Genomic DNA, 12,419 nt, shown 5'->3' with positions numbered 1-12,419 from the left:
TATTACAAAAAATAACCTTGGCTTTTCAATTAATACTTTTTCAGAAACAACAAAATAACGAGGAGGATGGGAGAACTGTACCTTCACTGTTTTCCTAAATGGCATTACAACAGCGGGATTGCAAACTAATCATTCAATTGCTCTGCATGGCCCACAGCAAATTCTAATAAATGCTCCTGGGAGTTAGCTGTATTGAATAGCAAAAAATAGCATAGTTGCTTTCTAGTTTTGCATAGGACAATTGCCATTTGGCGAACTGCTATTTAAAACTCTGCTCTAAAGTAAAAGGTTACAATGATTCTCTTGGAGACACACACAGATTGTGACAAAGAACATAAATGGGCTTTGGAAAGCATCTCCACAACTAAAACCTTTTGTACACTTGGTCATTTGAGGGGTTTACACACAAACACTTAATATGGAAGAAAGCCCAGAAATTCCTCAGAATTAGAGGTGAGTGACATCAAAAGAACAAAAGGAGCCTTGAAATCCTGCCTAGCTGACTAACTACATGTTTTTTTCACACAGGCCATTGCAAACTCCAATTGCCAGAGCCTTTCTTTTTTCTGTCAAGGAGCCAGATGACTCTTGTGGAATAAAGAGGGCTTTCAAGATTATGAATTTGGACACAATTGTCATATAGTGCCAAAAAGTTAAAAGCAAACTCGCTGGGGAAAGCCTTGTACCTCTTCAGAGCAATCTTCAGGCTTCATTAATGAGGGAGAGAGGCTGGGAAGAATTTTAACCTTGGTCTCTCAGATACTACAGATGCCATAAATTCACACATGCATCACTCATGCTGGACCTGGCAAAGGTTCTGAGGCATAGACAAGACCAGAGGATATGTCAGGGAGTAAAGGGAGGGCTGGAAAGCGTCCAAGGAAAGATTACTTTTGCTGTCTTGAAAGGTACCACATAAAGCCATTTAGAAGCCAGGTGCATAAGAAACTGAGTCTCATCTGCATTTTCTGATTGTCCACTTGATTGGGAAACTGCTGTGTATACCATATAGAAAATAGAATTTTTATTCCTCTGTTGGAATGTATAGAATATATATATAGTAAATGGGATGTGTCATCTAGAAGACTCGTTTGAGCTTTCTTTATCCAGCGACAGTTTTGCAAGGTCAGACAACAAAAGAAGGAGATTACAAAGCCACGTTTCACTGCATAAATCCACTGTCAAGCCAGTCTAAAGTCTCTTATCTTACTGGAAGTTGAATTGCTTGCTATTAAAAGCCACCAAACAATACAAAGATCTTCAGGAATGCGTGGGTGGTATAAAAATCAATGAATATGGCAGAAATTAAGTTAGAGCAATTTCCCCTGTTTCTATGGTATTTCTCCTCCATCTGCTGCAAAGGAATGTCCTATGCATTATGTACTTTATGAACTCATTATAATGGAATGCTCTTCTTTTATAGGCATAGCACCATATGTTGAAGCCTTTGATAGGCTGCTGAATGGAAGTGTTGCTGAGTTTCTCAGGTACAGCAAGATTCTTGAAGGTGACGTGAAGACACATGTGAGTATTTACTCAAACTTTGTCACAGTGATATTAGTGTACAAGTCTTGGAATCTGTGTGATCATCTCCGATTGCTGAGTAGAGGAGAATCTTAATAGCAGTATTCTGAATTATTAGTTCTTGTAGTAGTAACAACCTGGAATGACACACTGAGGATAGTTGGTTCAGGAAGGGCAAAAAGCTGTATGGATTCATAAGAAGAGACTGCTCCCCTTCTACAGCACCAGAGGTTGAAGACCATGGTACACAAAATATTTAAGTATTCTCAGTCACAAGCAATCTGAATTGTCCTGTTGGCCGCTAAGCCCTTTGCAGGACAGGGACACAATTAAGAACGTGAGTCAACAAACGAGTAGCAAACAATAGGTGGGTCCGAGCAGTGAAAACTTCTTGTGGTTGTCTTCTAGGCATATGTATCATCATTCCAATTAATGTAGAGATTTTGTTCTTTGATTGCTTGTTTTTATTACTCACACCTTTTTCCTTTGGAACAACATAGCAAACTAAAAAATGAGTATGTCATTTAAATGACCCTTTTTTTCCACTTATGGCACAGAAAGGAAGTGCTACGCTATCATTTTCATGATGAAATTACTTTGGAACCTTATAATATCTTTTGATAAGAGCTTGTTTGTTTCATTTTATTTTTTAAGCCTGTCTTCTCTAAAACTGGTGGTAATAGAACGACAAAGGATGGACTCATCTTACCAACAGCTTACCAATATAGATTTTGCAAAAAAACCCCACAAAACCCCACACACAAAAGAGCCAGGGTCAGTTTGAGCTGTGTGTCCGTTTGAGGAGTGTGAACCTTTTGACTTTTTCTAGGAGAGCCATGCCGTGAGGCCCTTCTCCATGTGTACATTTCCCAGTTCATTGCAGTTGCTGCTCTACATAACAAACACTGTAGCCAGAAAAACATGCAGTCCTACAAGCTGCTGGGACTTATGTTGCAAGGCCAGCATAAATATTTTGCAAGACAGCCAAAGTAACCAGTCTACTCCCAGAGCCAGAGCTCCGGGATTATTCTGTGAACTGTTTTCTCTGTGGTGTTATATGCTGTTGTTGGTAGGGTAGAGTTTCTGACCTAGTTAGGCCTAGAAAACTGGAGGGAGTAGGGCGATCAGGAAATTCTAGAGGATCTTTGTGTTTCTAAGGAAATACTGTGCTTCCTTTTTATTTGAAAAAGCTTTTTCATCTTAACAGCTATACTGTAAGCTACAATACATGTACATTGTTCTTAAAAGAAATTAGGAGAAAATTAACAAACTGGGGTGGGGGGAATTGTCACCCTAGCTGAACAGGCAGTTGCTCCCCAGAAAGGATCAGTTCTAGCTTTGGTTATTATATTAATTAGACACCATTATTTTGCAGGTGATTTCTCAACAGTCTAGATCTGAACGATACAGAAATAGCCTTAGTACCAACACTAAGCAGGGAAGAAAATTGCATGTAACATTCTAAATGACTAAAACCTTTTTAATATACACTGTCAATGTTTAAATCAGTAAGTGTATTAATTTATGCATTTGTCACTATTTGATACTCATAGTTGAGTCTATGTAAAAGGTTATTAATAATTTATCTGCCAAGTCTGTGGATAGTCCCTAGCATATTGTTGATGATAGTGTAATCCAAACTGGATAAGGAGTATTTGTTAGGTCTATGAGCTTAGCCATAAACAACTTTTCCTTACATAAAGAAACCAGTGATTCTGATCGCAGCCTACTAAATATTCTGAAATGTTAGATTCTGAATTTACAACATGAAGCAGACTGTGGTTGCCTTATGCTCATGCTTATCACTGAAGCAACATCTGTGCTTTACCTTAACAAGTGGAACAAGGAGTATTTTTCTTCTGGGTGTCTTATAGACCATGTGTCCTCAGCATTATACTTGCAGCTGCTGTCTCTTTCACATAATGAGCTGAAGGGAAGGTTGTATTTTATTTCAAAAAACACCTGTTGCCTAGAAAAACCTCACATACCTGACTGACCAGAATGGTAATATGAGAGAAAGAGAGACTTCATATTATGCTAAAGAAATGAGGGATTTAACATGATGTGTTTCATGCTGATTGCTGTAAGGATTGTGTGGGGGTTTTTTCTAGCAAAAGGAAGAATACAGCCATAACTAATATCTGTTGGGGAGCCCCGTTCCTATTTTTTCAGCATACTGAACTCTAAATCATCTATTGAAAGAGAAGAAAATAAAAAGAACAAATAGCTAGCTCCTGGCTCATCAAACACAGCAGCACAGTGGATTTTACAAAGATTAGTTTATCAAAGAAGAGTTCTGCTTAGACTCAGTCTTGAGAGTTGCATATTTCTCATTCCAATTACAGTACCTGCAGTGGTGAATCTCCAAGGTCAACTGCATTAAAGAAACTAACCACTTTTAAAAAGACAGAATGACTAGGGTTTTTACTTCACCTATTTAAAACAAATTATCCTGAATGGCTAAGATGAGATCCTTTTCCTGTCCTGTCACAGTGGAATAAAAATCTGGTCATTATATGGCAATTTCTATGAAATACAAAGTTCCCTACAGGCAGAGATGAAACCATTTTCTGCTGTCCGTGTCATAACTGTAGAGCATGTGAAGTCAGTGAAGGAGTGAGTATGGCCAGGACTGCTGCCAACCAGCTGTCCCTGGCCTGACATACCAGTGTCTTGGAGGCTGTCACCAACTATTACAGGTTATAACAGCCCTCAAGCTGACTCATCATGTGTGCCAACACTGAACCATTCTTCTGTCAGAATGAGGGAAATTCAAAAGCGGTGTAAAATGGACTGTGAGTCTAGATTGTAGGCACTTCTCTTACATCCAGCTGATAGGATAGCACTGGCTGATCACTGGATCACAGAGACCTGAGTCCCGTCAATGCCCAGATGCATCCGCCGCTACAGAAAATGTGCTGAGGATGACAAAAGGCTGCCTGTGGAAGAACAGTCTACCTTCAGATTGTGTCCCAGTGATGAAGCTGGTCAAGCAGGTTTGATGGGCTGTTTGCCCTGTCAAAGCAAAGCAAGCAAGATTTTAGAAGACCAAGAAGCAGGTTTTTGTGATGTGTTTATTATGAGCTTCTTCACGTTGTTTTTGTTTATGTGATATCTCAAGCAGTGGAATACTTTGGCTTGAGTTTGAATAACGTACCAGATGAGACGTAATGATAAGAAGAAAAAGTACTCGTTCTACAAGAGAGGACAGATAACATAAAATTTCCATATTTTAGTATTTTATGTGGAACAGAGCAGAGCAGAATTACAGCCTTCCTGTCACATAAACTAATACTTGCCATTTTTTTTTAATCGTTATTTGTAAAAGTCTTTCAACCTTTCAACCCCACCGGTTGAAAGAACAGATTGTCTGAGTGATTCGGTTATGTTCCCTCTTCTCTCATCCAAGCTCTTTAGCTTGGAAAGGAAAACTGTAGAAATACAGTGCCTTTTCCCTTCCCTCTTCCATCAACTTCCAGCTGCTGCAATGCAGAGCTCAGACAGACAACCAGCTTGGAGCATACAGAAATAAAATGGCTGTCAGTTAGCTTGCTCCTTACTGGAAGAGAATTTAGATAGAATTCATTACATGTATGACTACACGAACAAGATAGCACAGAGCAGTAATTCACAGCGTGTTATCCAGTAGGCAGGGTTCTTTGTGTGCATGCACTGATTTGTTATCATCCTGAGCAGGGGAAGCAGGGTTCACCCCACAAACGTTGGTCATATGCACGTACCCACAGAGTTTCTGTTCCTAATCTAGTATATGAAAGCAAGGGCATTCTTCTCTCCTCCTTCCAGGCATAGCCCATGTAAATACAGACAGACAACTGAAAGCAGGAGTTACATGCACTTTGCAAAGTGCAGCTCCGGTTTGGCCTGTCAGTAAAGTTAAAAAATCCTAGTGTCCTCATTTTTTCCAAAAAGTAGTTATTACACGTGAAATAGCTGTGTCTTTTCTTTTCTTGTGAGAGACACTGAAGAATTAGCCAATGACTTTCATAGCCCTGAACTCTGAACAGGATGCGCTGCTGTCTGCGATACACCAAAAAACACTTTTGCACTTTATCTCAGCTAATCTAAACAGACTATCAAACCCATTATTTGACTGATTCCTCATTAACAAGGCAATTTGCTTACAGGGCAACAGAATGCACAAGTGTACTCTCGTGTTCATCTTTTGTGCCCAGAGGCTGTGCAGTTTTAGGCATTGTGTTGAAAGTTGAATTGGAGCTCAGAGGGGAGGATGATGTCAACATGCCCGAAGAGAAGCTTGCTGTCAGACTGCCTTTGCATTTCTGTGATAGGTATTTTCTGCTACGTGCAATAAACACCAAACCAAGTAGCTACTGCAGGACTGGGAAAAACAAAATACATTAAAAAAAAGAATAAAAAGACAAACATTTTTTATAGCATACAAAGTGCACTCAGCTGAAAGAAAGAGACTAATTGTAGAAAACAGTACAGCTATCCACCAAAACTGAAGAAAACCACAAATAATCATCAACTAAAAAAGCAACTTTGGAAATCTATCAATATTAATGTTGATTTTGTAATGCTAATTCAACTACATTTCTCACCTGTATGTGTACTACAAGATACTTCCTAACAAAAGCAATAAAGAATGTTAGCTTTTTTTAATATGTCATTATTTTATTTTAATATGACAAGAGAGATGGAAATGTAATATACACAATGTAGCCAAGTGGTAGCATTTTTAGGAGCTTTACAGCTTTTGATTGCTCTGTTCCAAAGGATGACTTCACTTGTGGCCTAGGGATTGGATCTGGCTTCCAAACCAAGCAGGATTTATTGGGTCAGGTTCAGTGGTGTGCAGACGTGGTTGCACCTGTCTGACTGTAAGACACCTTGTTGGGAACGAACGTGGCTCCTGAGTATGAAGAACCTGTCTGTTGCAAGTCTAGACCAGCACCCCCTGAAAGAGTGGGAGATTTTCCATTAATTTGGATGGGGGCTGGATGAGGCTGTTAGTTTCTTGACACCGACATTGCAGGAAATACCCCTTGCTTTTCTTTTTATTTAAAAAGGAAGGAAGAGACAAAAGTCGAACAGACTCTATTGAAAAATACATGCCGTGGTGGCCGATACTGGGCATTTAGTTGCGTATTGCTGGCATGAGAAACATGCACCTGTAAATTTAGGGGGGTGGGGGCGGGAATATATGAGAACGTTCCATATGGCATTCCCTCAGTCAGAAACATAAGAAATCAGAAACGCAAACAGTCAAAGCTGTCAACAGTTCTTCATAACCTGTTTTCATGGGGCTTTTTTGCATATGGAGTAGTTCCAGACTAAACCCCGTAGTACCTGTGTTGATTTCAGAGTGGTGCAGTTGATCAGGAACCATTATATGGGTAAGGGTCTAAAACTCAGCCCCTGAAAGCAGGGGTGATACCTGAAGGTGGTCACTCAGTACGGTGGGATTTTCTGATCTCCAAAGAACGCCAGGGAAAAGGTATCGGAATGATTTGAGTGGGTAACCTTATGTGGAATGGGAAACCAAAGAAAACTCCATCATGTTTGCCCAAGAAAATGTTAAAGGATAACTTGCTCATATGAAAAAATTCCAATCATGAAGGGCTTTTTTAATTGACCAGATGAATTCAGAATAATACTCAATCATTGTTCAGACTAGATTTAAGGTCCATGTTTTACCAATTAATTTAATTAATGATTGGAGCAATTAATCAAGGCATACAATATATTTTCAGCCATTTGAAGTCTAAATCAGAACTGATCACATGCTGTAGCCCATGCTAATTTTGCTATCCTCTAAAAATTCTTCATTGAAGCCCTTTAAGAGCAAAATTGAGTCTACTGACAGGAAGCCTGTTTTTCTTGGTGGTTTTCCAGGAGAAGTAGTGTATAGAACTAGAGGCATGTGTCCCACAGGTTGAAAACCACCGTGTCATCTTAACCAAAAATCATAAGGTGATAAAATCACATGGCTAAATTAGCCAGCTAAATGACAGGTAGCTTTAGTGTGTGGACCAGCTGCACTCACCACCACAAATACAGTGTGAGTGTCTCAAAGAGCCTGTTGCAAAGTCATGGCCTAGGACACTTGTCAGTGCAAAATTGGGAGCAACTTATTAGGAAGGATTGGAGACGGAGAGTTGGCAGAGATCCAAGGCCCATGAGGAAGCCTTGGTAAGATAATCAGACTTTTAACTTTTCTCACTGATGCAAAGCAGTCCAGGATTGGGAGGGCACAGGCGGCAGTCATCTCAGGCGTTCAGCCTCAGAACAGTAAGGTCTGTGGTTCTCACAACACTAATTTCCAGTGAACCACTGGCAAATTAAACCATCTTGGTCCATCAGGAAGACCAAGACAGGGGAGCAGATAGACAGTATCCCTGCTTTTGTCACCAGCATGAACCTCTTGTGACTGAAAACTCTCTTTGCTGGCATCAGTGCTCATGGTTCCTGTATCTCTTGTGAAGAATTATGAGTTTTCAAGTTGGAATAGTAACATTGTTTAAGCACATCTATTTCAAGCTGAGAAATGCACATCCATGAACATTCTTTTTTTTTTTTTTTCATTCTTTTCTGTTTTGGGACACATATCTCCCATGCTTAATTGATGTCATTTGTTGCTACAGGCTATGAGCAAATCTTTTATTAATTTTCAGTCTCATTCTTTCTAAAAAGCACGTGCACACTCTTTTCACTCATCCTGCCTCCCCATCCCTGACCTGCTTTTATTTTGCTAGTTGGTGGTTGCAACTGTTTTGAGTGTATAGAAATGCTGGGCTTGGAAACTGAGAAGGCTGTTCACTGCAGTCAGCAAAAAACCAAACAATGAGCTCAGAATCTGGCTCTTCAGTCAGTTTCTAGCAAAAAGAAGTTCAGTGAATAATGAGAATTAAGCCACAAGGGAAACCAATGTGCGGTTTGAATGTTGTTTTAAATAAGCTGGGAGTGCTGTCAGGAATGATGAGGGTAGAATGTGGCCACAAATGTGTATTGCCTCTTTCTATTCAGTATGAATTGCATGATCAATATGGCCAGATTTCTGAATATTGAAGAGTCCATTAGGATAGATTAAACCATGTCATGTCACTGCTAACTTCTGTTAGTCTATTGACATCCATAAATTGAACTATATATTTCCATAATTAATATGAACTGCAAAGCAGTTTAGTTTTTGCTATTTTGTTTCTTAAGTTTAATTGTATGTTTTATTCTAAATCCCAGAGCTATAATAAAAAGATTGACTTAGGAACTTGAAGTAGATCTTTGAGGATGAAAAATTTCTTTCTTGTTGCCCCAATCCATGTTCTGTTTAAAAAACCACCTTAGGTCAGATCTGCTTTTCAGTCATTACTGTGCATGTAGATAACTTTGCCTTACAGAGAGGCTGAGGCCCCCTCTCCAAGTAAATGTAGCATTTTGGTATTTAGCACCTTTGAAAAGTAAAGCATGGTTCAGGTGGGAAGAAACCTTAAATATCATTATAGATGTGTCAGATTTAAGCTTTGAACTTCCTTCCACGTTAGCACATTTTAGTCAGGTTCTGTGATTCTTCCAAGGTGATAAAAGTGAAGTTACGAGGAAACTAATTCTGGCTCTTTTAGCCTTTGAGTTGCTTTCAGGGCGTTCAGTGGGACTACTTGCAGGATGAGTTGGGCATTGTCACCAGTTTTCCTGAAATGCGTGACAGGCAGAACATACACAAAGCCATCTCGATGTAAAAACCTATTTATCCAAGCTCTCTTTCTAAAGATAGTGCGATTTCTTAGAAACCGATGGTTCTCCAGTCTTTTTATCAGGGCATCTGGTACTTGTCGGACACGGAAAGTCAAATCAGCTGCTCAGCAGGGTGCCCAGTGAGCACTGTTAGGAGAATATTGATGAAGTTATAACCTCAACAAGTGCTGTCACCTTTTTAATTTACAGAAATAAGCATCTGAACTTCCTAGAACTTGTATTTGTTAAATCAGGGACACATGAACGAGATCCTAAAGCCTGTGAAATTGTAAAGCCTGTTCTGAGATTCCCTTAGCACGGATTTGGACCTTCACTGAGAAGGGCTTCTGAGGGAATGGCTGAGGATAGTGAGTGGGGCTGCTTAGCAGCAGACCTCGAGGGCAAAACAGCCCATCAGAGAAATGACTGGAGTGCCTGCAGCCAGTGCAGGCAAAACCGTGATTGTACAGATGACAAGGAGACCTGCAGGTCCCTGAGGTCTCTGTGGTTGTCTGATGATGCTGGTTTACAGTGTTTGTTCCATGTAGGAAATGTAGGTTTGCCTTTTCACGGGGAAATGAGGTCTCCCCACAAATAATTCCTTGATACAGGCAACCAGGCCCTCCAAAGAACTCTGAACTCAGATGTCCATGGGGGGGGGGGGGGGGGGGGGGGGGAAAGGAACCTGAATTTAAAATATGGTTGATCTTGATAACAGCCAAAGTTTGGACTTTCAGATGCTTTCAGAGGTACAGAATGTAGCTCTTAGTAGAGGAGGAATAGTAGAAACTAGAAGCTTTGAAAGTCTGTGAAACTATACTGTTTCTGTTTACACATTATCTGTTCCCTAATGAAATCCTGAAGTGAGTTGGTTTTCTTTTCCCATCTCTCTTTGAGAAACCTGCTTGCTTTTGCAGGCTGCTCAGGATGCAGAGCTAGCTGTAAGAGCTCTCTTGGGAAGATTGTAGCTAACTTCCAGAAACACCTGTGCAGGTTGGGGCGCTTTTGATCTACTCTCCTTAATACTTACTCAGAAACAGTTACAACTTTGCCATGGCATAACCTTTGGCATGTGCTATAAAGGATATTCCCCTAACGTTCTTAGGTAAAGTAATTCCCCCCTGGAAAACTGTATACTTTTCTGAGTTGTCATTATTTTACAGTGTTAGCCTTTCACCTCGGGAGTCCTGGGGACGAATTGAAGGCAGGTCAAAACCAACTGATCACTATTTGCTGTTACTCATAAGAGGTTACTAAAAGCTGTTTACTGTTACTAAAGCTCATAAAATATACTGTGACACAGTCTTTGGTTATTAGAAACTCCAACCAACAATGGTGGCGTAGTATAGATTCTAGTGATGTATCCTCTGCGCTGTAGAGAAGCCATTCATTTTTAAAATGTTTTTATGCTTGTCCTTAAAATATTTGGCTGTTTTTATCAGCTGTTTGTTTCTATGATTATTGCTAATTCCATATTATAAAGGCAGCACATGACAGCACAAATTCCACACAGCTGACAATCAATTTTGGGGGTGTCCAGTCCATAGATAAGCACCAGGGACTAGGAGATCAGGTGTTGCAATGTGCCAATAGCATCTTCTACTGATGTGGAGGCCTTTAAATGCAGATCCATGACTGTGTGCTGTGCATTGAGGCAGCTTTGAAATCTCCAGCAGGTGACTGACTCTTTGCAGAAGGCAGCAGTCTGCAATGTAAATGGCAAACTTGAATTCTTGAACATTTTCCGAACTGTTCAGGAAAGAATGGTATTGAAAACAAAAAACCCTTTAGTCTGTAAATTGGCCACATCTTCAGTAATGTGTAGACTTTTAGCACACAATTCTCAGTATTTTTCTATGCTGAATCTTCTGGAATCTTTAACTATCAATACATTACATCTGTTTATGGAACTTCCATGTAAAAGCTGTAATGAACAGGGGTTAACAGAGATGCAGATTTTTGGCTGTTGTAAAAGAGATTCATGAAGGATTTGTGAATCTGAAAGAGACAAAAGCAGCCTGAGCTTTAGGAGAGCATCAGCTGGTTAAGAGGTCTGGTCTGGACTTGCTCTTCTTCTCTGGTGGGTGGAGGTTATTAGAGAAGTTTTGGGAGAACATGATCACCTGCTGCTTCACTTGGCAATAATCAGTAGCTGCAATGGCCCTGCAGCCAAATATTTATATCTACTTGAAACAGTGACAGACTTCTTCTACTACCAAGATTAATAATTAATTATTTAACAAAGCTGAAATTTGAATAGTATTCATTAGGTTTAAAAGTTAACAGTCCTTGAGATCTATCAGAACAATTCATGTCATCCAAAACTGGGCCAGCTTAGAGGAAATTCTGGAACACTGGGGTAAATTTTATTGGTTCAAAAGATGCAGAACCGGTGTATTTTTTATCTAAGGCAATAATTTTGTAATTAATGTAAAAACAGCTGTTGTGGCTTTAAATACCCCTTTATTCCAGTACATCTGTACAGTTTGTTTCATATGGAGGATAAAACGGCAGCAATGATTTACCCCAAACAATTCTGTCTGTCTTATGTCATTAGCACTGAAAGATCTTTAAGACCAATGTGATTTGAGCTCCAGCAGAGGTAAGAGCTCTGAGTAGTTTAGGTCACAGTCAAGCTTACCAAAAGGTAAAGTTAATGAATCTGGTGTCCTGGTTAAACCACCACACCTCGATACAGATGCTACTCTGAAACAACAAAGAAGTAATATTGGCTAGCACTGTGCACAGTTACATGACACAGTGTTTAATACACTGGCAGATATAAACAGCTGGAGAGACCAGCACTGATATAGCCTCAGATTGGTACTGAACAGACAGTAACAATGCTGAGAAATTTGAGCAAAAATTCCCTAATATAGACATAGCCATGGAGGCTGAAAAACACTAAAAGAAAACACTAACAGAGGACAGCTGATTGGTGGTAGTTAAATGTATCTGTCTGAAAACAGAAAGGAAAATATCTGGGGTGCTTTCTGGCTCCTTCAAAATCAATGGCAAATCTCCCATTTACTTCAATTTTGACTAGAATTTCAACCCTGTTTTCTGCGTGGACCAGTAAGAGAAAGGTGACAGGTTTTTGCTTTCTTTCCTTTTCCTTTTCCAGTATAAAAAGTGCTCTGTTTGGAGAACTGCCACAGACTTTTCAGCATTTGGCCCAGTTT

At 39.8% G+C, this 12,419-nt stretch overlaps 1 protein-coding gene across 1 annotated transcript in view; it reads left to right on the top strand.

The window, feature by feature from the left end:
* The window catches only part of CAP2 (cyclase associated actin cytoskeleton regulatory protein 2), a 68,532-nt gene that overhangs the window by 13,412 nt on the left and 42,701 nt on the right, over positions 1–12,419 (top strand). Inside the window, exon 3 of the mRNA XM_056330228.1 lies at positions 1,424–1,524. Within this exon, the coding sequence (XP_056186203.1) occupies positions 1,424–1,524 (101 nt within the window). The remainder of the gene's footprint in view (positions 1–1,423; positions 1,525–12,419) is intronic.

Source organism: Falco biarmicus, chromosome 3 (genome assembly GCF_023638135.1).
Source record: "Falco biarmicus isolate bFalBia1 chromosome 3, bFalBia1.pri, whole genome shotgun sequence".
Lineage (NCBI taxonomy): Eukaryota > Metazoa > Chordata > Aves > Falconiformes > Falconidae > Falco > Falco biarmicus.
The sequence above is the reverse complement of the archived record's forward strand: the minus strand, read 5'-3'. Positions and strand labels throughout refer to the sequence as shown.